The sequence below is a fragment of the Prionailurus bengalensis genome, chromosome C2 (genome assembly GCF_016509475.1).
Source record: "Prionailurus bengalensis isolate Pbe53 chromosome C2, Fcat_Pben_1.1_paternal_pri, whole genome shotgun sequence".
Taxonomy (NCBI): domain Eukaryota; kingdom Metazoa; phylum Chordata; class Mammalia; order Carnivora; family Felidae; genus Prionailurus; species Prionailurus bengalensis.
In genome coordinates this window covers 106,868,988-106,896,459 of record NC_057350.1, presented here as the reverse complement: position 1 = coordinate 106,896,459, position 27,472 = coordinate 106,868,988, and the positions used below count along the sequence as shown (strand labels likewise).

At 37.7% G+C, this 27,472-nt stretch overlaps 1 protein-coding gene across 2 annotated transcripts; it reads left to right on the top strand.

The window, feature by feature from the left end:
- MFSD1 (major facilitator superfamily domain containing 1) lies at window positions 1-27,472 on the top strand. Of its 2 annotated transcripts, XM_043595026.1 has the most exons (16): window positions 1-294; window positions 2,329-2,381; window positions 3,975-4,087; window positions 5,991-6,033; window positions 6,341-6,408; window positions 7,936-8,044; window positions 13,412-13,514; window positions 15,476-15,574; window positions 16,027-16,138; window positions 17,734-17,790; window positions 18,123-18,279; window positions 19,703-19,800; window positions 20,399-20,511; window positions 22,564-22,611; window positions 23,749-23,806; window positions 25,124-27,472. In XM_043595026.1, exons 1-16 carry the CDS (start codon window positions 123-125, stop codon window positions 25,125-25,127), a joined length of 1,407 nt encoding a protein of 468 aa, XP_043450961.1. In that variant the 5' UTR covers window positions 1-122; the 3' UTR covers window positions 25,128-27,472. The 2 variants fall into 2 exon arrangements, with proteins under 2 accessions (XP_043450961.1, XP_043450962.1); XM_043595027.1 differs by lacking the exon at window positions 25,124-27,472 and having other exon boundaries at window positions 15-294; window positions 23,749-23,810.

The following is a 27,472-nucleotide window of genomic DNA, read 5'->3' as shown; positions in this document are numbered from 1 at the left end:
GCTCCACGTGACCTGCCGCGGTGTCATGTGAGCTATCGTAGTGAGCACATTCTTCACTGGGCTTTTGGCCGCGGAGCTTTATCTCGGAGTTACCACTGTAGCGTCGATATTTCCCCGGTTCCATGGGAGAGGACGATGAGGAAGCGCGGGCGCTGCTGGAAGGCAACCCCAGTGAGGCTGGCAGAGGTGCTTCGGCCGTCCCCGCTGTCCCCCGGGCGCTGCCGGCCCTTTGCGACCCCAGTCGCCTGGCGCACCGGCTTTTGGTGCTGTTGCTGATGTGCTTCCTAGGCTTCGGTGAGCCTCTGGCTGGGTAGGGTGGGGCTGATAATCAACAAATTTCCGATTTTCACTCGGAGCCCGGAGATCCGCCCTGAGCGGACAGCCGCCACACGGCCTCAGCGCAGCTTCTGGCTTCCTTTCGCGCCCCTCCCTCCCCCCGTTCGCAACCGAATTCAGGCCTGTGGATGTTGCCAGCTCTTCGGCATCTGGCTGGTGGGAGTCAGGGGACTGAGCTGGACGAGTTTTGACCCACTCTTTTGCTTTGCAAGAAGTCCCAGAGGCTAGCAGCTCGCCTCCTGGGGCCATAGATGTGAAGGAATCCCTATGTCGTCCAAGCTTCTGTCGTTATACTTTTTGTTAAGAAGGGATTCAAAAAGATTTACCCACCCGTAAGCACCCACCACCCGCCTTTTAAATAAATAATACGTTAGCAGTCTATTGTTTGTTTCTCACCGTCTTTGGGTAACATGTAGGAGTGTGTCTGGGTGATAGCTTCAGTGAGTAGATGTGTGGTTACTCTTCCGCTCTGCCACTAGTGAATCTACTGGAGTAGATTTGTATGTGGTAGTCTTGGCGGTATTTGGTTTCAGTTACGAAATCTGAAGACTCTGCAAGCAGTTTCTTAAGATAATTTTTAAAACATCTTGTATTCCAGCAACTGATGTATTCCGTAGCATTCTAATGTCAGCTTGGTACGGAAGTAATAATGTGTTTTGCGGAGGGATTGGCTAAAACTGGTGTCATTGACAGGTTTAGAATATTATTATGGTGGATAGCTTAATGCTGCTGCTGGAATAGTAAACAGGCATGAAGGATGGTTTGGCCTTAGTTTCCTTGTAACTCTGTTCACCCCTCTCCCCACACTTTGTGGAAAGATGATGCCCATCAAAGCTTTAAAGCATGACACTGGTATCCTTTGTCGCAGTTAAAGCAGGAATCACAACTTGCTGGGTTTAGAAACCAAAAAGAAGAACGAGCAAAACACTTAGAATTGCCCCACTCAAGCAGACAGTTTATTTTTGGTAAATTATGGTTAACTGCCTGGTTTCAGAAGCCAGATTCATATCTGTATACTGATAATTTGCTTTCTTTTGAACTGGTAGCTTCTAAGGTGTACTTCTAGAAAGTGAAGAAGTGAACTCAGTATTATCTTGTATCCCATTAAAAATCTGTTAGTTATATTACTTTATTTTTATTTTTTAAGTTTATTTATTTTGAAAGAGAAAGTGGGGTAGAAGTAGGGAGAGAAAGATGGGAGAGAGAGAATCCCAAGCAGGCTCCACACCACCAGCACAGAGCTGGGTGCGGTGCTTAAACTCAAGAACCATGAGATCGTGACCCGAGCTGAAATCAAGAGTCAGATGCTTAACCGACTGAGCCACCCAGATGCCCCTAGGTTATTACTTTAAATCTGAGTGCATGTATATCAAACCTCTCTACGCTTCTTTCATATGCATACAGACATTATCGTCATGTTTTAATTTAATCTTTTAGAACTCTGTTTCTTCTTCAATCCTGGTGCTGTATTCACTAAATTATTTGATCTTGGATATTCTGTTTGCAGAGTTAGATTCTTACTTCAAACAAACAGAGTAGTTAAACTCCATTTCTGTGCTCTCATGGTAAGTGGTGAACTCAGGTAGCGTTATTAGGAAACTGCTGAGGATGTTTGTTAGATACGGTGTGTGTGTTTTGGTAGCTTTAAATATGGAAAATATAGCTGCTTCATGAAAATGCTAAAAAAAATAGACATGGAGCATGATAATAGTAAAATGGAAGAACAATTAGTTGTTGATTAACTTCTTAATCTAAGTTCCCAATATTTGCTATATATGCACATAAGTAATTTGTAAATGTTTTGGCATGTTTTCTCTGCATTGTTTGGCTACAACCTAAAAAATATTCGTGGAAAGGAAGTGGTCCACCGTGTTAATCCTTAAGCCCCTCATATAAACATTGAAAATCACCATTTGAGTAGTATTTGCAGCTTGAAACTTCTGTATGGGCAGTATTATCACCTATGAAACATTTGTTGTTTTTTTATTCTAGGCAGCTATTTTTGCTATGATAATCCTGCTGCTCTTCAGACCCAAGTCAAACGGGTAAGTTGACTTTTCACCTCGTTTCTTTCCTTGGCTTTGGAATGAGTATAGTTGTTGAGGCATGGTCAGGTCTCAGATTGCCTAGTCTGAAACATTGTCCATTGAGTCCATGTTAACATCTGTAGTCAAATCCATATGTAGCAAGGAGTGTTCCTGAGTTGGAATGAGTGGCCACAAAGACTTCATTTATAGCACTTGTCGCTTGATATTGTTTTATACTTTAAATAAATAATTAAGTGCTATTTCCATAGAAATGCCAAAAAGTATTAGCAGATTTTTGTTTGCATTTCACTTTCCAGTTGCATAATCATCTGAATGGCAAATGATTTGGTAGCAATAACTTTTTACTTTCTTAAATATGTCTTTGTTATTGTTCTTTCATTTAAAAAATTTTTTCTTTAATATTTATTTTTGAGAGAGAGAGAGACAGAGTGGGGGGAGGCAGAGAGAGAGAGAGAGGGAGATACAGAATCTGAAGCAGGCTCCAGGCTCTGAGCTGTCAGCACAGAGCCTGACATGGGGCTGGAACTCATGAGCTGTGAGATCATGATCTGAGCTGAAGTTGGATGCTTAGCCAACTGAGCCACCCAGGTGCCCCTGTTCTTTTGTATATATTTTTTTAAAATTTATTTATTTTGAGAGAGAAAGAGAGCAGGGGAGGGGCAGAGAGAGAAGGAGAGAGAGAATCCCAAGTACGCTCCACCCTGTCAGCACAGAGGCTGATGTGGGTCTGGAACTCACAAACCATGGGATCATGACTCCAGCTGAAACGAAGAGTCGGACACTTAACCGACCAAGCCACCCAAACGCCTGGTTCTTTCATTTTTTTAAATGTGGATGCTGATTGCAGAGGATTCTGCATGTCAGTATTTTTAGTCTGGTTTTGTAAAAACACATTTGTTATTTCCCTTTTCTTGTGTATTTAATTTTTTTTAATTTACTTATTTATTTTGAGAGAGGGAGAGCAGGGGAGGGGCAGAGAGAAGGGGAGAGAGAGAATCCCTAGCAGGCTCCACGCTGTCAGCACAGAGCCTGATATGGGGCTTGAATTCACAAACTGAGATAATGACCTGAGCTGAAACCAAGAATCGGGCATTTAACCGACTGAGCCACCCAGGAGCCCCTATTTTCTTGTGTATTTAGATTTCTGCCTTTGGACAGGAAGAAATAGATTTGCCCCTCACATTCTAGAATGAAAGGGAAAGAAGGTAGGAGTTAGTTGGAAGGGGTATGGATAGGTTAAGATAATTTTTTTCCATGTGTTGGTGGGGGGCACCAATGCAGATAGTATCATGGGAATAAGGGTGTAGAAGATACAGGCAAATGCAGATGGAGGTGGTCCCAGTAATGGGGGATCTAATTAACCCTGGACACCATGAAGCCTCTGAAAAGGCATGTGGACCCAGGAACTTCCCAGGGAGCCCACGTGTGACCATTTTTTCTGAGGCAGGGACCGTAGCAGACATGAGCTTCTCAAAGCAGTTAGTGACTACGAATGATTAAGAAACGCCTGCCCTACACGAAAATAATGTTTTGATTTGTTGCTAAACTTAACTGTTTGGAAAAAAATAGTTTTATTTTCTTTTCATATAGGATATGCAGGTGAATACCACGAGATTCATGCTGCTGTATGCCTGGTATTCTTGGCCCAATGTAGTTTTGTGTTTTTTTGGTGGCTTTTTGATAGACCGAGTATTTGGAATACGGTAAGCTTGAAAAACATCTCACCTGTGAGTAAAATATTATTAGGAAAACACAGAACTAGTTAAAATATTTCTCGGAAGAAATGAATAAAATTCTGTATCGACTATGATTTTATGATTTTTTTTTTATGTCCCTTGAATTGACTTTTGAAATTTTGTTGGTATTTCAGTTAAGGTTGGGACTAGTAATGCTGCTACTGGAATATGGTAACTCAGTTATCTAAAAGTGTAAATTATGTCCTCACTTGGGACCAGGCAAACCAAGGTCTGAATCCCATTGCTGCCACTTGCTCAACTTCTTGTTGTGAGCTGTCCTGGCTTCCTGAGCTTTAGGTTCTTCATTGGTAAAGTATGGGTAATAATTCCTGCTTTACAGGGTGGTTATGAGGATTGAAAGAGATACATGTATGGCATTTGGCTCATACGTAGTATTTGCCTCTCCCAGTCCCAGTGATATTTTCTCTTTCTGCCTTTGGGCATTGAAATTTTTGTGGCCACTTCTGTGGTTGAGGAAGGAATAACATAATAAGCTTCGTCACTTTTCATCCTTAGGATTATGTATGTATTGTTAGTGGAGACTTTAAGGGGGATGTAGTCTGGGAATATTTTCAGGAGGCAGAGTGGAAAATGATGAAGGATCTTCCAATCGTATCTGATGGGAAAGGATTGAAGAGACTAAAAGTGTTTAGACTTGGGGACTTAAAAATTTTGAAAGATTAAGTATAAAGGAGAAATTAAATTTATTTTGCTTGGTAAAGGGATGGAATTAGCATGAAACTTCAGGGGGACAGATTCTACTTACTATGATGAAGACTTTGCTTGGTCAAGGTTGATGAGGGACCATGAATTGCATTGGGACCATAGCAAGTTTTCCAGTGCTAGAGAACATTCAGTAGATTGAGAGGGACTTGAGTTTCAGAAGTATGATTTCCTCATAGGATCTTTAGGGACTGTTATAATACTGGTGTTTTATTACTCTGGGGAAACATTAATCAGATATTCAAAGTGTAGAATGTGTAAGTAGGCCGATTTGTAATTGTATTAACTTAGCTGATATTTGTCCTTTTAAAAATAGTTATACTAAGTGGAATAAATCAGACAGAGAAGGACAAATACCATATGATTTCACTCGTGGAATCTAGAAAAAAAGACTGACAAATAAATAAACAAACAAAAAGCAAAATCTTACCTAAACAGAAAACAAACTGATAGTTGCCAGAGGGGAGGGGGATGGAGGGTTGGCCACAATGGCTTAAAGGGAGTGGGAGATAAAGGCTTCTAAATATGGAAGGAATAAGTTACAGGAATAAAAGGCACACCATAGGGTATATAGGCAATGGTATTGTAATAGCGATGTATGGTGACAGATGGTAGCTATATTTGTGGTGAACATAGCATATGTATAAACTTGTGAAATCACTGTGTTGTATACCTGGAAGTCATATAACACTGGGTCAAACTATACTAAAAGAACAAAACAAAACAAAACACAAACAGGAAACAAAATAAAAATAGTTTTAGTTATCAGAAATTGTAACCACTTAAAATTACTTAATCTTGGAATAAATTCTAAACTATTAATAGTAATTTTGTAAAGAATGTCCATTTTTAAGTGGGAGCCCTGGGAACTTCTTAAAGATTATGTAACAAGTTTTGTTTGTTTAAGAGATGAAAATGGTTTAAACTAACATATGCCATTGCTAAAACTTCTGGAATCTCCTTAGAAGTCAAGATTTCTGTAGATTAGTATTTAGCTGGGAAAGCTGCTGACTTAAGAGGCAGACCAGCACTTTGTTTTTCTTTCCTTGGAGGAAGTGTATGGGGGTAAAGAAAACTGAAGTGAATTGTTACTGAAGGACTTGGTGACATACTCTTAATTCATTCTCTTTCTCTCTATCTCTAACAGATGGGGCACCATTATTTTTAGCTGCTTTGTTTGCATTGGACAGGTAAGAAAATCCAAAACATTCATTGATTATTTATTTAACAGTGACTTCTTGTCTAATTCTACCAGCAAAAATGTGTTTATTGAATGCTTGGCTTAATTAAGCAGGGTCCAGAAATGCTCATGTGGCATAATACATGGTCCATTTTAAGCCTTGAGCTAGAGGAACATTAATATCTAAATTTCATGTATTTACTGAGAAGGGATGTTAAAACCATTATAGAAGTTGTTATTCATTGTAAGTTACTTATTTCTCTTGGATACTTGAAATTCACTTTTTCATTGATTCTACGTTATATTCTACGTTATAGGTAGTTTTTGCTCTGGGTGGAATATTTAATGCTTTTTGGCTGATGGAATTTGGAAGGTTTGTGTTTGGGTAAGTTATACATAATTTCATTCATTCTAATATATTATAGTTTTAGTGTTCACCTATCAATTTATTGAAGATTTACAAAAATCTGTTATTGTCTCTTCTGGAGAATTACTCAAATCCTCGAAATCTAACTACATATACACAAGACTGTTTATTTTACTTTTCCTTTAAACTAAGCAACAATTTTGAGTGGTCATTGTTAACTCTGGGGTTTGAATATTAAATAGTTCTCTAGAAATGATATTTTTCCTGAGTGTTTTGTTTTTTGTTGTATTGAAGACTGATTTAAACCTCATTTAGAAAAGTATAGACCATCAATTTGTAGGTTGGTGATTTTGCTGTTTCTTAGTGGGTAATGTGCAGGTCCTTTTGAAACCTGTTAAAGAGGCATGAATGGGCAAAATACCAATAGATTATTCTTCATGAATTTCAGTGTCTGTTCAGTAACTCCATTCTGAGTCGAGCCTTGGGCTTCCTGCCCTGAGGATGCAAATGACATAACTTATTTAAGCTTTTAGAAGTACTGGAGACATGTAGACTAATGTGGCAATTCCATATGTAGACAAAGTGCTCTAAGTGAGAGAGAAGGAAACAAAATGTATATAAAAAAAGAAAGGGATTCAGAGATGGAAATGTGGTCAGAAATGGCCTCAGACATGAAGTATGTTTTGGCATCAGTATGGGATTTGGATGAGTAGAAGAGAGAGGGAAAATTTTGGATTAGGACAGAGCGAGGAGGGTTCAGTATTAGGATATGGAGGAGAATCTCCTAACCGAAAGCCTAGAGGGGGCGTGGTCAATATGTAGAACTTACAGAAGGGAAAGTTAAAACCCAGGAAATAGGAAAATGTCGAATATGGAAGCGATTGGCCTGAAAAATGAATTTTTGTGTTTCCACAAAGTATGAACCACTCTTCCCACATAGACATTTTGTATAGCATAGGTGGATATTTTATTACAGGTCATGGTTGTTATTGCAGCACACCACATCCCCCCAAATTTACCAGTGTCATACAGCAATTACAATGTGCTTGTGAACGTTGTGGATCAGGAATTTGGGCAGGATACAGCATAGATGGCTTGTCTATGCACCTGATGTCTGGAGCCTCAGCTCGAAACATTCATGTAAAGTTGGGGGCTGGAACCATCTGAAATCTTGTTGACTTATATGTCTAGTTCTGGCATTGGGATGACCTGAAGACTAGCACTGCTGGATGGAGTGCCTAAGTGTGGCCTCTCTGTGTGGCTTGGCTTTCTTATAGCATGGCGTACTGAGGGTAGTTGGACTTCACACCAGGTGGTTCAGGGCCTCCAAGTGTGAATGAGTGAAAAGGCAGATGTCACCTTTGAGAACACAGCACCATTTCCACCATATTACGTTGCATGAAGCCGTCTCAAGCTCACCTAGATTCAGGAGTGGGAACGTAGATCCCATCTTTTATTAGCAGGGTTGTCAACAATTTAAACTTGGATTGTTCATTGTGGTATTTCCGTAAAAGCTGTGACTTTTCTTCCTTTCCTCATTTTTAGGATTGGTGGGGAGTCCTTAGCAGTTGCCCAAAATACATACGCTGTGAGTTGGTTTAAAGGCAAAGAATTAAACTTGGTGTTTGGACTCCAACTTAGCATGGCTAGAATTGTAAGTATGACAAACTAATGAAGCCAAATGCGATGCAAGGGATTTAATCTTGTAGTTATCTCATAAAAATTTGTTTTTTTTTTTTTTTTTTTAGGGGCACTTGGGTGGCTCAATTGATTAAGCATCCGACTTCAGCCCATGTCATGATCTCACAGTTCATGAGTTTGAGCCCCACGTTGGGCTCTGTACTGACAGCTCAGAGCTTGGAGCTTGCTTTGGATTCTGTGTCTCCCTCTCTGTCTGCCCACCCCTCACTCACGCTCTGTCTGTCTCTCTCAAAAATAAACATTAAAAAAAAAACACTTAAAAACTTTTTTAATGTTTATTTATTTATTTTTAATGTTTATTTATTTTTGACAGAGAGAGAGAGAGACATAGCATGAGTGAGGGAGGGGCATAGAGAGAAGGAGACACAGAATCCGAAGCAGGCTCCAGGCTCCGAGCTGTCAGCACAGAGCCCGACGGGGGCTCGAACTCACGGACCTCGAGATCATGACCTGAGCCGAAGTTGGATGCTCAACCGACTGAGCCACCCAGGCTCCCCAATGTTTATTTATTTTTGAGAGAGAGATAGAGTGCAAGTAGCGGAGGGGCAGAGAGAGACAGAGACGCAGAATCCGAAGTAGGCTCCAGGCTCTGAGCTGTCAGCACAGAGCCCACCGGGGGGGCTCAAACTCACAAACTGCGAGATCATGACCTGAGCTGAAGTCGATGCTTAATCAGCTGAGCCACCCAGGTGCCCCTGTAGTTATCTCTTAAAAATAACAGGATGAAGTATGTTTTTGCTTGATAAATTAGGTATTGATTTTTTCTGTATTTCTCTAGGCTTCAGTATAGCATTTACCTTCCTTTAATTAAGGCATTTCTAACCTTATTTCACTTAGAAAACAGTGTAAAAAGACTAATTTTGTTTTCATTAGTTCAAAGAATCTGAGCATTGGGAGGGATCTTACAGGTTTTGTTATCTAATTTCTTTGCCCACCTTTGGCATCCCTGCTATGAAAGTCTTCACATATGGTCATCCAGACTCTCCTTGCACTTTTCCAGTGATTGGAAGCTCGCTGTATGATAGGGCAGCTCATCTACTTCAGTTAACTTTATAAAGTTCAATCTCATGTAGAGATGAAATCTGCCTCCACAAGTTTTTTCTGATTGCTCCCACTTTTGGCCTCCAGTTAATGTTTATTTCCTCTACTGTGCACCAGACCTTTCTTGTAAGGACAGCTCTTAAGTTCTTGGTCAGACGTGCTCATTTCCTGTGGTTGTCTAAGCCACATGACATGGGTTTCAGCTCCCTGACCGTGGTGCTCCTGCCTGCCTGGGCTTACTGCAGGTGGTCATACTTTTCCCAGCATTTGAAACCTGGAAATGTTCGTGGTGTTTCAGGTTTGGTTTGATGGGAAACGTTATACTTTTATTAGTGCAACCTGTAAGGTGTTTGGCAGTCCCAAACCCTGTTAGGTTTTTTTCCCTCAGAAACTCCTATGAATGGAGGTTTTTAAAAAAATCCTTGCCATTGAAAATCAAGGTTCAAAAGACCAAGGTTCCAAAAATGGCATGAAAATTCTTGTAATATATTCTTAGGAAAGAAGAAATCGAGTATACAAAAAGTTTTTAATGTACTGCTTCATTATATGAAGTATATGACACGTATGTGTAATCTATAGAACATTTTTGTGATTCTGTGCATGCAGTTCTAATTTTTCACCACTATCAACAGTGCTGTTGTTGTGTGACATTGCGTAAAACTTGCCTGCATCTCTGATTGTTTCCTGAGACTAGGTTGCTAGGAATGAAATTGAGTCTAGAGGATTTGTTAGGGTTTGTTAGGACATATTCTCATATTACCCTTCCAGCGATATTTACGTCCCCATTTATGGGATATGGAAGGATCCTTTTTATTACAGCTTTGATAGTACAGACTATTATTACATTAAAAAAAGTCATTTTAGGGGCATCTGGGTGGCTCAGTTGATTGACCGTCTGACATTGGCTCAGGTCATGATCTCACAATTTGTGAGTTCCAGCCTCGCACCGGGCTTGCTGCTCTCAGCGCAGAGCCTGCTTCGGATCTTCTATTCCCCTCTCTCTCTGTCCCTCCCCTGCTCCCACTCTCAAAAATAAATAAAACATTAAAAAATTTTTAAAAAGTCATTTTATCAAATTGATTAGAAACACCTAAATATTACTTTAATTTGTAATTTTACTTAGTGTGGTTTCCCATATTTAGACAATATCCACAAAGATATTCTGAGTACTTCATTATGTATCTTGTGCAAGTCAAGACATGTCTGTGGCAGTTTGTGGGTCTTGTTGTCTAATAACTTGTCAAGGATGTGAGATGCAATCTTTGTGATACCAGTGTGATTACTAGTGATCTTCAGGTTCTTTTCTGTGTAGTCCACTCAGCTGCAGTCTTTTCCCAGCTGCATTCTGAGGAGCCCCAGTTTCTAGATAGGAATCTCAGGGGCTTCTAGGATGCAGGGTGGGGGTTATTGGAGTAATGGTAGGACCTGAGGAAGAGGTGGAGCAAGCCAGACCTCAAGCAGCCACCTCTTCTTCAGCCAGAATGGCTCAGCTTTGACTTGATTTCTGCGCTTAGGGTCCTTGTGAGATGCATGAGACCAAAGGATTCCATTACAGAGCTGTTGGGGTAGATGGAGTTTTGGTGTTTTTGCACTTCTCTTGTCCTTGTGCATTCAGAATGGTCAGAGAGGTTCTGGCTTTACTTCTCCTTTTCTGTAGCCTGAGCTGAGTTTGTCTGGTTTTGGACACTTGATCTGTTACCATTACACCTTTAGGCCGTGGACTTTTCATTTTTATTATTTATCTCTTACTGGGGGTTGGGAGTCCAGCACCCTTTTGATGTTCATTTGTAATGTGTTACTTTTAAACTCATTATTTCAACAAATATTTATTGAGTACTTGCTAAGCCATGTCGTGTTAAGCATTTTAGAATTAAAGGATTATTAAGGTGACATCCCTATTTTTGAGAAGCTTTTATTTTCTACTATAATTCTAGGAAAGTTTCCAGTTTTATACCCATGCCCCATTTATACGTTGTTGCTCATTTGAGTAATGCCATAAGCTAGCATTCTGTAAGAAGTAGCCATGTGTAGGGCACCTGGGTGAGCATCCTATCTTGATCTTGGGTCTCTCAGTTCGTGAGTTTGAGCCCTATGTGGGGCTCTGTGCTGACAGAACGGACCCTACTTGGGGTTTTCTCTCTCCCTCTCTGCCCCTCCCCCGCTTGTGCCTTGCCCCCCCCCCCCCCAAGATAAATAAACTTTAAAAAAAATTAAAAAGAAATGAATAGCCATATGAAATTGGCTATTGTATTTGCTGTGAGAATATTGTTGAGGACATATTCATTTCTCTGTCTTCAGTGTCTGACCTATTAACAGCATTTAAAACAGTTAACATTCCCCTTACCTTGATTTCTTCTCTTGGGTTCCAGGACACTGCATAGTTTCCCTCTTGCCTTAGTATCTACTCCTGCATGTTTTGCTGGTTCCATCTCAGTCTTCTCAACTTGTAAATGTGGGAGTGCCCCAGGGCTTGGTTATTGGACATCTTTTCTTTTCTTTTGACCCCTCCTTGGTGATCTTATCTAGTTTTGGACTTTTTTTTTTAAAATACAAACAATAGCATTTATTTACCATTTTATTTATTTATTATTATTTTTAATATAATCTGTCAAATTGGCTAACATACAGTGTGTACAGTGTGCTCTTGGTTTTGGGGGTAGATTCCTGTAATTCATCACTTACATACAATACTCAGTGCTCATCCCAACAAGTGCCCTCCTCAGTACCCATCACCCATTTTCCCCTCTCTCCTACCCCTCCATCAACCCTCAGTTTATTCTCTGTATTTAAGAGTCTCTTATGGTTGGCCTAGTTTTGAACTTTTAAATAGCATGTCTTTGCTCCTGAATTTATATCACTTGTCCAGGTCTTTCCCCTGAATTCCACACCCCTATATGCAACTTCCTACTTGACATTTCCATTTAGATATCTAGTAGGCATGTCAGACCTGACATGGCCAAACCCAGCTGTTGCTTTTCTACCAGTTATCCCCCAAACCAGCTTATGCTGTAGTTTTCTCATCCTCAGTTATGAGCAACTCTTTTCTTCCAGTTGCTCAGTCAAAACCTTAGATACTATATTAAATTACTCCTTGCCCTTCAACACACATTTTCCAATAGCAAACCCGAATAGCTTTACCATCAAAATTCATCTATTTTCTGACCACTTCTTATGATACCCACTGCTAGACATCCTAGTCCCAAGACCCTTCATCTCCATTCTGGATTATTGCACTAGCCGTCTAATGCCTGTCCTTACTTCTGCTTTCATCACCCCTTGTAGTCTCTTTTGAATACAACAGCCAGGGCAAGTCTGTTAAAACGTATGGAATCCTGCCACTTCTCTACTCAAAACCGCAGTGGCTTCCCATCTCACACAGAATAAAAGCCAAAAGTCCATATTATAACCTATAGCCTGTCTCCCCACCATTTCCTCTCCAGGGATCTCATCTCATTTTCTTTCTTGTCCACTTACACTGTTCCAGTTTCTGCCCTTCCTACTGTTGCCATGTGCACTTACTGGCTATTCCTTCTGCCTGAATGTGCTGTCCCTCCTAGTTCACCTGATAACTAGCTTCCTTCAAGTTTTTACTCAAAGGAAAAAAAAAAAACTCAAGTTTTACTCAGTGAGATTTCTGTTCTCCTTCCCTGCTGTATTTTTTCCTTATTTTTTAGAAGTACTTTTCACAATTTAATATACTTCATATTTTCCTCTTCTACCCCACTGAAGTCTAAGCTTTATGAGAACTGGAGATTTTTCTGTTTTATTCTTTATTATATTTGCAATATCTAGAGTAGTGACTGGTTCAATCAGGGCCCAGTGATTGCTGAATGAAGAAGTGAATGAAGATGATATTTTCTATATTTTTATATTTCTGTAACCTTTACTGTCTTCTTATGGACAGGATGATTTTGTTTTAGATGTCAATATCAGTAAAAGCTGTGCTTTTTCTGAGCTAAAGTTTATTTTATTCATAGGTACCGTATGAATTTTGTCACTCATTGTGTTTCATTTTTGCTTTGGCTGCTAGGAAATTCTAGCATTGTGTTGTTTTCCATACTAGCATTTTCTATAAACTGGCATTTTTTTGTGTGCAGTAATGTTATCTGTGGCTTTATCTTAGTTTGTTAGTTTTTTCCTAGTAGTGTTTAAAAAAAAAATCTATCTCTTATTTAATCTGAATCCTGTTTTATCTGTTTCTCCTAGCCACCTCACATCCTTTTGGAACAAGGCAGAGTATATACAAGTGAAAATTACGTATTTTTTCCTTTTCTTTCAGGGAAGTACAGTAAACATGAACCTCATGGGATGGCTGTATTCTAAGGTTGAAGCTTCGTTGGGTTCTGCTGGTCACACAACCCTTGGGGTCACACTTCTGATTGGTGAGTGGATCCTGATGTCCCACGTTTTGTCTCTTCTGAAAGCATGTCATGGGAAGTACTGTGGCAGAGAGGGAAGAACACTGGAGTCAGGGATAGACCACTTTGGTTATAGTTTTACCTGAACAGTTCCCTGGTTCTTGGACCTAATTAGAAATAGTGAATCCTTCACCCTTTCCATTTACTTAAAATGGAGGATCTTGTCCCACCTTGTCTACTTTAGTGTTGTCATGCTGAGCAAATAAGAGAGTGTGTCTGAAAACTCTGAAAACAAAGACTTTATACTTGTAAGGTGTTACTAGTCTGTAGTAGAGAGATAATTATTTCCTTTTGATTGAATTCAATTGTATACCCATAGAGCTAAGATTTTATAGAAGTCAGAGGTAATATCATATGGTGGGAAGTCCACTAAGTTGGGAGTCAGGAGTCTGGGTTCTAGTCCTGCCTCTAACTAGTTCTGTCATCTTGGACAAGGAAGTTAAATTTTGTGTCTCAGCTTTCTTTTCTGAAAATTACAAGTGTTTGACCAAAGCTGTGTAGGTCCCTTCTGGCCCTAAGTTCCGTTAGCTAAGGCTTGGGTTATGCTGGTTGCTTGGTGGGTCACTGGGAAACATATGAGGCCTTCTGGAGTTACCACCTGTGCTTTTTCTCTGAGCAGCAGATTTTTGTAACTGAGCCCAGTGATGGTTAAGAGGTCCACTTTCAGAGCCCTACAGAGACTTGTGGGATGGTGAGGTGAACATTCTGTGCCATCTTTTATTCCTTATAATTCCTTGATAATAGCTTGGTAGAAAGAGGGCATTGGAGAGGAAATCTTGGACATGCAGCTTATACCTAGGGATTCCTCTTTTCCTCCCTGCATTCCCAAATCCCATGCTTTATTTAAAACTTCTTTTTTTGATGGGGGGTGGGAGGGAGGGGAGGGTGGGTGATGGGTGTTGAAGAGGGCATTTTTTGGTATGAGCATTGGGCGTTGTACGGAAACCAATTTGACAATAAATTTCATATATTTAAAAAATAAATAAATAAAAATAAAAAGAATAAAACTTCTTTTTTACTCTCAGATGCTCTTTGGGATTCCTTCTAGTCCTCTCCACAATGGAGAATATGAGAATTAAAAAAAATTTTAAGCCAGAAAAGATCAGTGCCATCAAGTCAAAACCTCTGATTTTACAAATAGAAGTTGAAGCTCTGAGAGATTAAGTTCTGTGTTGAAGATCATTCAGCTTGTTAGTGGCAGAAGTAGAACCCATGTCTACTGACTCTCATTTTAGCAATTTCCAGCTAGACTACATTATGAAATTAAAGATTCATTTATTTTACTGATCTTCTTTTTAAAAATCTTGAGAAGTATAAACTTTATTCACTCTTTATCCTGATTTGCTTAAATAATATAAGATTAGCATTAGCTAGTGATGCTGAGTATGCAAAGGAAAGAGAGCCTGGGTGAACTGTGCTGTGGGGAGGGTGGGCCCTTTGGGCTGCCAGAGGGTAGGTAGGGTCAAGGGTTACAGACTTGGGAAGGAATCTAGAGGAAGATGAGATGATCACAGAATCAGACTTTGCTTTTATAATTTTTTCCCTCTGGCATCTGTCAATAATCAGTGCTTAGACTGAGTTAAGGAATTAGTACTGATTTGCTAGTTGGTCATCCACTTCGTTAAGTCTGTATTCTGCTTTATAACCCTAGACTAGTATGTTCTAGGCTTTTCCTTCTAGTCTCTAACCTTCTATTGGGAAATAATATTAGTAAGAGTGACTGTTGTTTGTTGAGTTTTTACCACACGCTATTCCTTTTCTTTTGTCCTGATTTAGTACTTGTAGGATTTTCTTGTATGTGTCTAGATGCTATCCCTTTTAGTTGCTAAGTTTTCTGCTGTTAGGTAAGGTGCTGCCTCTTGGGAACCTTCAGTCTGATTCTCCTTTAAAAACGTCTTTCTTTTAAAAATTTTTTTCTATTATAGGAGGTATAACATGTGTTCTTTCACTAATCTGTGCCTTGGTTCTCGCTTACTTGGATCAGAGAGCAGAACGAATCCTTCATAAAGAACAAGGAAAAACAGGTAGGACTAAATGCAGGAAAAGTGGGGCTTTGGGAATTGCAGACCTTTGAGGATAATTTACAATGAGATAAGTTCCTAATATAGTGTTATATCCCAGTGAGGCTTAATACATGTTTTTTTTTTTTTTTAATCTTTTATTTCCCAACCTATTTCTACTTGTCTAAATTTTGGGGTACATTTTTTTTCCCCTTAAGCATTGACAGCATTTACGTTCTTGTATTTAAATGCAAAATGATGAGTGTTCTTGAAGGGGAGCAGGAAAGTAGACACTAATCTTAGATTTTGCTTTTTCTAATGTCTTTTTAAGTTTTCCCAGAAACTATGTTCCAGTAATTTACTGAGAAAAGTATTTTGTAAACTGAATGGTAAAGGTTTATCACATGATAAAAGAAAAATAATCTTGACCTAGATATGCAAAATTATGCTGATAGTTTCTTCCCTTTCTTTTTAAGGTGAAGTTATTAAGTTAACTGATGTGAAGGCCTTCTCCTTACCCCTGTGGCTGATATTTATCATCTGTGTCTGCTATTACGTGGCAGTCTTCCCTTTCATTGGACTTGGGAAGTGAGTATTCCCTAGGATTCCATTTTTGTTGGCTAAATTGTAATGAGAATTTAATCACATAAATGTAATTTTTTTAGCTATGAATCTTGCTTTTCCAGTTACAGTTTATATTTACACAGGAATTGTTTTACATCCTGGCATACAACTGATTTTCTTTGCTTTAAGATTTAGTATTCGGCTTAATAGTTTTAATTATTTTTTTTTGATGAAATACCTAATAATAGTTTTTGATTCATAATACAGCTTTATTTTAATGCTTTATATTGGACTAACATTCTTTTTTATTTCCTCTTTATTCCTTTGTTTGGAAGCTTTTTCTTGAAAATGGAAACAGTACTTTGGCTCATTGTGCCTGGGCACATTTCCATTTGCTAGGATTATAATTATACCAGGGTTCAAAATCATTCTTTTTTGCTCTGTCACCTGCCTCTCCCTTTCCATTGGCAGCTGCTTAAACAGAGCAGTGTATGAGTGTATATGTACTGAGTGTCTTTGTAATCAGAACCTTTAAATTGAGACTGTCTGTGACTTTGACACAAAGTCACATACATTATTTTGCAAAGAACCTATCTGGTCCTACTTTAAGGGAAAGAAGCACTCTTAATCTCATGTAGTAATACAGTTGATTTTCTGAAAACTTATGTGTACTGTTTGCTGTATTTTTAAAATGAAAAAAATTGGGGGTGCCCTGGGTGGCTCAGTCGGGTTAAGCATCCGATTCCTGCTCAGGTCATGATCTCCCAGTCTGTGGGCTTGAGCCCTGCATTGGGCTCTGTGCTGACAGCTCAGAGCCTGGAGCCTGCTTCGGATTATGTGTCTCCCTCTCTCCTGCCCCTCCCCAGCTCATGTTCTGTCTCTCTCTCTCTCAAAAATAAAATAAACATTAAAAACATTTTTTCAAATAAAAATAATGAAAACAAAATGGAGCGCCTGTGTAGCTCAGTCAGTTAAGTATCTGACTTCGGCTCAGATCATGATCTCTCAGTTCGGGAGTTCTCTACTGTGAGCACAGAACCTGCTTCGGATCCTCTGTCTCCCCCTCTTTCTCTGCCCCTCCTCCACTGGCTCTCTCTCTCAAAATAAATAAATACACTTAAAAAAAAGAAGTAAATAAAATAAAATGAAAAAAATTGACATCAATATATTTTATTTAGTTAGTGAAGTATTTATATAAATACTAAAGCTTTAGCTCCAGTTGCTTGAAGATGAATGTTAAATAAGTTGGGAAAGTAGTATCAGGAAGGAAAAGTTGGGGCACCTGGGTGGCTCGGTCGATTAAGCGTCCGACTTTGGCTCAGGTCATGATCTCACGGTCCGTGAGTTCGAGCCCCGCATCGGGCTCTGTGCTGACAGCTCAGAGCCTGGAGCCTGTTTCCGATTCTGTGTCTCCCTCTCTCTCTGCCCCTCCCCTGTTCATGCTCTGTCTCTCTCTGTCTCAAAAATAAATAAACGTTAAAAAAAAATTAAAAAAAAAATTAAAAAAAAATTAAAAAAAAGAAGGAAAAGTTGACTAAACTTGAGTTTTTATTTAGTTTAATTATAAACAATAGTTCACTCTAAAGTGCTTATTTCTGTCTCTCTCTCTTTTATTTTAGAGTTTTCTTTACAGAGAAATTTGGATTTTCTCCCCAGGCAGCAAGTGCTGTTAACAGGTATTTCATTAATTCTGTAAGTGCTTATTGTGTGTTTAGTGTGGGTCTATAATTATAACCAAATGTCCTAATAGATAAAAAAGACATGCGACTTAACACCCATAGTGTGAAACCAAGATTATATTGGTACTTGATCCTGAGAGGCCGTCTTTGCATTAATGGAAAACCAAAGAAATCTTGGACCACCCTTTATATCTTTAAATTTCTGTTTGTTGATGACCATTTTAGAAGAATGCTAAATAAAATGAGCTAGGATTTGCTTTGTCTAGTGATTTTAGGGACTTTCTGGATGTGATATATTTCATTAAATATCTTTTATATTCTCTGGACAGTATTGTGTATGTCATATCAGCTCCGATGTCCCCAATATTTGGGCTCCTGGTGGATAAAACAGGGAAGAACATCATCTGGGTTTTGTGTGCAGTGGTTACCACTCTTGCTGCCCACATCTTGCTGGCCTTCACGCTGTGGAATCCTTGGATTGCTATGGTAATATCATTGTTGATGTTTGTGGGGATCAGGGCTTTAGGGAAGACTCTGTAGAGTGCAGGTCCAGAGCCACACTCAGCTCTTCTGATAGCAGAGCTTGTGACAGTGAGAAAAAACATGCCTTGATTTTAATTTCTACAAAATAACTATTTTTAAAGTAAATATTAATTATTAATGCATAAGGTATTTTTAATTTATTTGGCTTATTTAACAGTAATCTCAATGCTGAAATCGAATTTGAAATAAAGTAGTCTTATAAAAGCCAAAATGGGTATTAGTTTCATTTATTTTTCTGTACTTTCATCATAGGTGGCAAAAAAACAAAGAAACATACAAAAAACCTATCAGCCCAGGATTCATGATTTTGCATTCTTTTGTCTTTAACTCCTAGAAGGTTAAGAAGTGACAACGAATTCATCAGATTTTTGTTATTGTTCTTTAGAATGTCATTTTAAAACTTTTTTTTTTTTTTTAACTTTTATTTATTATTGAGAGACCGAGACAGAGCATGATCAGGGGAGGGGCAGAGAGAGAGGGAGACACAGAATCCGAAGCAGGCTCCAGGCTCTGAGCTGTCAGCACAGAGCCCGACGCGGAGCTTGAACCCATGAACTGTGAGATCATGACCTGAGCTGAAGTTGGACACTTAACCAACTGAGCCACCCACGCACCCCAGAATGTCATTTTAAAGACCACAGGCTTAATGAGTGTATATGTTTGCACTCTTAGTGAGATTTCCATAGGACAGATTCTTGGAAGTTGAAATGCTGTAACAGAGGATTTGTGCATATGACATCTTGATAGACATCATGAAACTTATCTAAAAAGTTTTTACCCATTTATAGCTTTACCAATAATACACAAATGTGTGTGTTTTTTACTATCCTAGCCATGTTGGGTGCTGGCCATGTTTTAATCTTTGCCAGTATGATAGGTTTAGATGATCTTATTTAAACTTAAATCATAAGGTTTCTTTTTAACTAAAGAAAAGTCTGCATTAGGTGATAGATAGTTCTCTGCCATGCCGTTCAGTTAGGTGTTGGTTACCCAGAGGTAAGATAATGGATTGTTGGTGTGATGTTGCCTTGATTGCTTAATTTGTAATTAATCAGTACTGGAAAATTAGCTTGCCTGAAACATTGGTAATAATTTTTTGCAATTTACCTTTATTTTCTTATTTACTCCTTAATTGTACTCTGGGCCCAGTCAGTTATATAGGTATGTAATATAAAATGGTTAAGACTGTGTGTGTGTGTGTGTGTGTGTGTGTGTGTATCAAATGTGAATTTTAGCATAATTGCAATAAATTTTGTATGAATGTTGATATATTTGCTCTTAAGTCACTCTAGCTAATCTGCATCAAAGGAAAATCACCTTTTGGTTAATGTTAAGCTTTTTTCCTTTTTGGTATTGTTTTCTACAGTGTCTCCTGGGAATCTCCTATTCGTTACTTGCCTGTGCATTGTGGCCAATGGTGGCGTTTGTAGTTCCTGAACATCAGCTAGGAACCGCATATGGCTTGTAAGTGTTTGCGCCATAATGTCTCTCTCTCTGCTGTATCAATTTAATTATCGTGTAAAACTCTACGTCTCCTGAATCCAGTCACCTTCAGGCTTCTGGGACAGCTCTGAACCTGGAAATCACTGGAGAAGTTGGTTTAATCTATGGGTGATATTGTGGCAACAGAAATGCTCCAAGCCTCCACAAGAAAGCTGGAGTTAAGCTAACCCATTAGAAGTGATTTCTGACATTGACATTGGCTGCCTGTTTATCTGAGGCCTTCTGAGTGAGAAATTGAGGCCTGGTCTCTGGCCCAAAAAGCAGAAGGGGGAAACTGCACCCGTGTTGGTATTCACTTAGCTCTTTCTTTCATTCAGCAGGAAAGTATTGAGTTCATACTTCACTTAATAAGACAGGCTCCCTTACCTTTGAGCATAACATCTAGTAGCAGAAACAGTCATGGGATAAAAAACAATTCTAATCAGGTCGTTCCTGGTTGAAAACATCTTTTGACACTAATAGTATGTCGTTTATAGATACTAATGTTTAAAGTGAATTGTTATTCTGTGTGTGAAGACTTTCTAAATTGAAATGTGTTTTTATATTTCTTGAATTGTAGCATGCAGTCCATTCAGAATCTTGGGTTGGCGATCATTTCCATTATTGCTGGCATGATATTGGATACTCGGGGATATTTGTTTTTAGAAGTTTTCTTCATTGCCTGTGTTTCTTGTAAGTGTGATGTGGCAACATTTAGTTTCTTATAAAGTGTAGCAGAATGTTTTATTTATACTTTTAGGTTTTTGTTGTTCTTGTTCTCATTTTCCCTCTTTTCAACCAAATCCCTAAAATGTACCTCTCAGATTTGCCTATTTCTTAGTCTGTACATCGAAGTTTTCCAGCCAGTGGTTTTCTAGTTCTATGAGGATTCCCAAGCATTTTTTAAGGAGATGCCTATTTTTAAAAGTAGTAGTGGAATTTGCTTCATATTCTGTTTTAAATACAGTTTTTAGGAAACATTATCCTCTTTGAAGTGGAACCATTTAAAGGGTGCCAGGTATGTTCCTGGTGTGAATGTATAGAATTTGGTATGATTTAGGTGTGAGTGCTCATGGTTTATTCATTAGGCAGCTTTTAATTGCTTTTATTCTTAGTCTTATAATTTAATTTTTACCTGTAATGATTTATTCGTTAAAAATAGGAAATACTAGGAAACTGTTGAAAACTACAAAAATAAAATAGTATTTTTCCTGTGGTAGGCTTCACCATACATATAGTTGTATTTACCTGAAAAAAGTTCTTATATAACATACCAAGTTGTCTATTATGCTTTATTTATTTTTTTCATCATGACATTTCTGTTTTTTTTAATATAATTTATTGTCAAATTGGTTTCCATACAACACCCAGTGCTCATCCCAACAGGTGCCCTCCTCAATGCCCATCACCCACTTTCCCCTCTCCCCCACCCCCATCAACGCTCAGTTTGTTCTCAGTATTTACGAGTCTCTTATGGTTTGCCTCCCTCCCTCTCTGATTGTAACTTTTTTTTCCCCTTACCACCCCCCGCCATGGTCTACTGTTAAATTTCTCAAGATCCACATATGAGTGAAAACATATGGTATCTGTCTTTTTCTGACTGACTTATTTCACTTAGCATAACACCCTCCAGTTCCATCCACATTACTGCAAATGGCATGATTTCATTCTTTCTCATTGCCAAGTAGTATTCCATTGTATATATAAACCACATCTTCTTTATCCATCCATTATGGTTTAACATGTGTTTAATTGGCAAACCCTAGTGATGATTTTTATCAGACCTCATTTACAGGGATTAAGACAAATTATACTTGAAATGTGGTATTTGTAGATAATTGTTATGCAAAGCCTGACTGTATTATATTATCTCATACTCTTAGAGTAAGCACATCATATTTTAAAAATGTATTATTTGTTTTTAAAAAGTAGATGATACAGAATTCACAACTAGGTAATGAAAGTATTTTTGTCTGTTTTTGATGCTGCAACATGTGGTTTAATTTCAGTCCACAATTCCACATATATTTGATTCTCAAACCTGACACCATGCCATTTAAAAATGTTTTTGTTGCCATATTAACTTAAAGTAAACTAAGTGTGCCTCACCTGTTAAGGTAAAAAGCCAAGTCCTGACTTTCTGAGGTTTTCCCTGGCTCTGGGCTTCTGGGATTCAAATAACCACGTTCTCATGTTTGGTGAATTTGTAAAATGGATGTGATGTTTTCAGACTAGAAGGATTACTTCTGTTTGGTTCTCTGTAAAAAGATAAGTAGGGTGCTGGCAGGACTTTTTGGAAGTGTAAGGAAGGACTACCACTTAAAAGGGAGAGGAAAGAGAAAAGAGAGAAAAGAGTCTCATGTAGCCCAGGGGAAAAAATGGTGTGTAAATAATTTTTAGTGATTTTTGAAAACTAATGTGAATAGTGTTTTTATTTTTATTATTTTTTTGAGAGAGAGTATGAATGCATGTGTGGGGTAGGGAGTATGGGGGGAGGGGAGAGGGAGAGAAAGAATCTCAGCACCAATATGGTGCTCAATATTATGACCTTGAGATCATGACCTGAGCTGAAATTAAGAGTCTGACGCTTAACTGACTGAGCCACCCAGGTACCCCAGTAGTGTTTGTATTTTTAAATGCCGGTCAGTAAAGATTTCTCTAAGTTTTACTTTGTAATTATGATTACATAGGAATCATTGGGAAGAAGTACATGTTTTTTAAGGACCTGTTTTTTTCCACTTTCAGTGTCACTTTTATCTGTGGTCTTACTCTATGTGGTGAATCGTGCTCGAGGTAAGTAGAATTCAGACATTTTCTTCTTAAACCACCGTGGATCATATTGTGGGGTCCCTGGATTGCCTACATGCCTCTTTAGAGCCCAGTGCTTTAGTTATGTAATAATGACATTCCATTCGTAGTGATAGAAACACAATTCATTATTTAACATATAATTACGTGTTCTGGAACTTCAGATTTATTAAAATTTTTGTCATTTTCTTTCTGGCCAGTTTAAGTTTTGTAATATAACATTTTAGATGTTCTTTTTTATGTTAGCATAAAAAAAGTATGGCATTTTTAAAGTAACTTAAAGCCATTATTGTGTTATTGTCTCACATTTTAAAAAAGTACATATATTTATAGCTACAGTTTGCATTTTAAGGTTGAAAGTGTTTGATAGAGAATGAGGTGTTACACAATTTTTCTTTTGCTCTATCTTCTATATGCATTTGTACTTCTTTTAAAAAATTTTTTAAATGTTTATTTATTTTGGAGAGAGAGAGAGAGTGAGAGAGAGTGAGCGGGGGAGGGACAGAGAGAGGGAGACAGAATCCAAAGCAGGCTCCAGGCAGGAGCTGTCAGCACAGAGCCCAATGCAGGGCTGGAACTCACGAACCTTGAGATCATGACCTAAGCCGAAGTTGTACGCTTAACTGACTGAGCCACCCAGGCACCCCATTTTCTTTGTTTTTTATAAGGTTTTGATGTTACCTTTATTAATTTTTCTAACTTGCTTGCCCTGAAAGGTTGTTATGTACCTAGAAAAATGTGTGTACTTGCTAATTAAATTATTTTAGGTCATTTCCTTTAGTTTCTCTTAGTTTTTGCTATTATTGAATATTAATACAATGTCCCAGTTAACAAGATGTAATGAAATACGTAAGTCCAAGCTTAAAAAAAACAAAGCTCACATTATACAGTGATTATTTGTATTTGTATCATATAAAGATTCTTAAAGTACATTCTGCCCCTGCCCCGCCTTGGGAAGGTTCCAGGAGATGAACTATTTCTTTCTCATCTTCTGTAGCCTTTTGTGTTACTTTAAGGTATACCAATGTAAATGTGGGGTGTGTGTGTGTGTGTGTGTGTGAATGTTTGAATTTTAATTTTAGTAGTTTTATAGAAAAGGTTCTGTGCTTATTTGTGTTTTAGGGGGGAACCTAAATTATTCTGCAAGACAAAGGGAAGAAGTAAAACTTTCTCATGCTGAGTAAGTATTAAAAGAGAAAAGTTGTCTTTCTTTTGCAAATCTCAAACATTAGCATTTTATTTCAAAGTATGAGGTTTGGACTTTTAAGAAATTAGTCTTCTTGAGATTTGAGAGCTAGAAATTATCTGTGGATGTGGTGTAACAAAATTCTTACTTGTTCAGAAAATTTAAATAGGGTCGATGTCAAGGGTTAAAATGAAGGGGGATAAGAAGAATTGGGCTTTAAATTGCTTTCTGAGAGAGAGAGAGAGAGAAAGACTTGTAGTATTTGTCATTTATTGGAGGAAAGGTCTTTGTCCTAAGCTCCTATTCTGGGCTTAGCCTTCCATTCTCTCTGATGTTTTCTTTTTCTTAACTAGTTGAGATAATTTTTCATCTTCTGCTACTAACATTCTGTGTCTTCTGACTCATTTGGAACAGATTAAGTATATAGTGTGGTGTTTAAGTTAAATTAATTTTTTCCACAAGTGTATGCTAAAACATAACTGATTCTATTTCCTTTTACTATAATTTCTGATTTTTTAGATATTAAAATTTTTATGATTTAAAAAATGTACTTATAAACATATGCCATGTAATTATAAGTTTTGTGAATTTTGTATAGCTTAAAATCTTGTAGAACAAAGCTGTCTTTTAAGGAGGTGATTCTTGGCCATTTCAAATTACCTTTTAACATAGTAATTCTACTTCTTGAAATACATCTTGAGAATATAATCAAAGCTATTACAGGTTTTAAATGTCTTTATGACAGTCTTGTTTGTTATATCAAACTGTTGGAAAGAACATGAATGTCCCAAGGTAGGGAAATGGTTAAATAAATTATGACACATCCATATAATATGTTGTTAAAATCATGTTTTAGAAAGAATTTAAAAGTCAGGATGACTTTTTTTCTGTCCGTGCACCAAGTCAGAGATACCTACCCTACCACATGTTAAGTAGACAAAAGATTAAAATGCAAACATAATATCCAGTTTTGTTAAAGAAAAAGTATGCAGGCATGTGTATTTCTTACTTACTTACTTGTATATGATAGAAGAAATACTGAAAGGAAAAACCCCAAATACTAACAATTCCATTTGAATGGTAAGGTTACAGGCATACATTTTCCTTTATCCATATTTTCCAGATTTTCTACATTGATCTTATGTTACTTTTACAATCAAGAGGAGTTAAGAGATATTCAGCAAAGTGTGCAGCCTTTAATACTTGGCACTACATGTTTTGTAATGCTTATGGTTTTTATTTTGTAAACCAGTTGAGACCTCCTGTGTTTTCTTTCTCCTTTTTGATAACTTACTGCATTGTGTTTTGCAGATGAGAAGCTTAAATGACTGTGTCATGAGATGGGCTGCACACATCATTGGTTTGAAAACTTCTATTTTTTTTTTAAATCTAGAGATTAATCATTAGGAAAAATAATGGTGTGGAAAGTTTTTATATTTATATTTCAAAAATACCTATTTCAAAGTATATTTGTGTGACTATTTTGGCCTCTGTCTTATGAATTGTGTATTGCTGAAGAATTCTACTTTGGAATGGGCTAATCAACAGTGAGGTTTAGAAAGTTTCTCTGGTATATACAGGTGAACTTTAGTGAGGACAGTAAATAGTGGAAAACTTGGATCTTGTATTGAGATAATTTTCAGAAGAAGCATCTTTAAATCTTAAAGCAAAAAAAAAAAAAAGGCTTTTGAGGGGTAGAAGGGATATTTTATACAGAATAAACAACGGCATGTTCATAGGCATTCCCTATTTTGATAGGGAATATTTGAAAGATATTTTTTATGCAGTCTTTTCATTTTCACAAATAGCAGATTGAATTCTGCTCTCTTTAGTTATGAGAGGTTGATGAGCAGTGACCCTTTTGAACTTCTTTGTATCTCCATTACTCAGGACCCTGATCACTTAGAGATGTAATTTTGTGCTAGAGTTTTTTCTTACAATCTAATTAATTACTAAGCAGTATACTTGAAATTATGCATATCTACATGGATTAAAACACTGCAAAAAGAATACTTGATGTCTTTTAAAACTTGATTGTTTAAAAAATATTAAAACACTGATTTTAACTGTTAATTATTTGGAAGATGATCTCTATAAGAAAGTCTAAGTTGGAGGGGCTCTGGGGTGGCTCAGTCCATTAAGTATCTTGACTCTTGATTTTGGCTCAGGTCATGTACTCAGTTTGTGAGTTCAAGCCCCATATCAGGCTCTGTGCTGATGGTGTGGAACCTGCTTGGGATTCTGTCTCTGCTTCTCTCCCTCCTTCCCCAGCTTGTGCTCTCTCTCTCACTCTCTCTTAAAAAATAAATAAACAAACAAATAAATAAACTAAAAAAAAAAGATCTAAGTTGGAATAAAGAAAATTTGCTTAATTAAAGTCTTTGTAAGTCAGTGGAGCACCTTTTTCTCCAGAGTAGGACTTTAAATCACATTTATATATTTCGGATTAAATATGGTTATAAAATTTCTTTGACAAACTTAAAAACTTTTTAATTGACTTAGTCTTAGCATATTATATGTTAAAGTCAAGAAATTTTTCATGTGATTTGCTTTTCAGGAGCATGCAGATATTTTAGACAACTATTAAACTGTCATATTTAGCTAATTATATTATTTGAAATATATGACATTGTATGCTTGAAAGTTCTGGAACACATTGAAAATGCATTCCTGATTCAAGTTAAGTTTTATTTACATCAATTTTTCTGATTTACCGTTTATTGTGTCATTATTCAGTTGTGAGTTCTTTAGGTTTTGATTGCCCTGTGACTGTTTTAGCCCGGATTATTGAATGTTGGCTTTACCAGTTGGTGAGAGTGGAGGAAGCCAGCTGCTACTGTTGCTGGAGGGTTTGTGTGGTCCAGCCTCTGCCTTACTCTTTCCACCACCTCTGTGCCTCAGCCACAGTTAGCTGCTTAATTACATTTTTTCAAATGGGTCGTGTTCCTCCCCTTTTCAGGGGCCTTGTCCATGCTGCTCCCTCTGCCTAGAATATTTAACTCAAAATTCTCCACAAGCTGGTTTCACCTCATTCACAACAGAAAACCTTAGCCCCAGCTCAGAACCATTCTTCCTGTGGAAACTCTTCCAGGCCCTTTAGGCTAAATCAAGTTCTTCTAAAATTTCTGTGATCTTTGAAAAGCCCTGTGCTTTTTCCTTCTTAGCTTACCTCAGCTTATAATGAAGAATTTGTGATAGTGTGGGTTTTGTTATCTACCTCTTCCTTTAGATTGTAAGCTCCATGAGGGCAGGGACTATGTCTATTATGTTAATTATGATTGTGTCAATAGTGCCTAGCACAAAGTAAGCACAAAATAAATATTTTTTGAATGATGCATAAATAAAAAGGAGAGTAAAGTGGAATAACCTTTTTGGAGGATAAGTTGGCAATATGAATAAAAAGACCTGAAAAGGATGGTGATGGGCTCTGTGCCTTTTGGCTTAGCAATTTCATTTCTAATAATTTATCCCAAGGAAACCATTAGGCAAGTACACACATAAATGTCTTTTAAGAAAGTATTTTCATTGCAAGATTGCTTATAATAGCCTAAAATAGGAAACCACCCATGTTTATAAGAATAGAAATTTTGTTAAGTACTTTGTATCATGTGCTTAAAGTGAAATATTAAAGTAGTCATTAAATGGTTTCATTGGAGAGCA

Coding starts and splice junctions, on each gene's coding strand:
- MFSD1 (XM_043595026.1), top strand. CDS start 123: ATGGGAGAGGACGATGAGGAAGCGCGGGCGCTGCTGGAAGGCAACCCC. Junction 8,045..13,411: donor AACTTAGCATGGCTAGAATT/GTAAGTATGACA, acceptor CTTTTCTTTCAG/GGAAGTACAGTAAACATGAA. Junction 16,139..17,733: donor CCTTTCATTGGACTTGGGAA/GTGAGTATTCCC, acceptor CTTTTATTTTAG/AGTTTTCTTTACAGAGAAAT.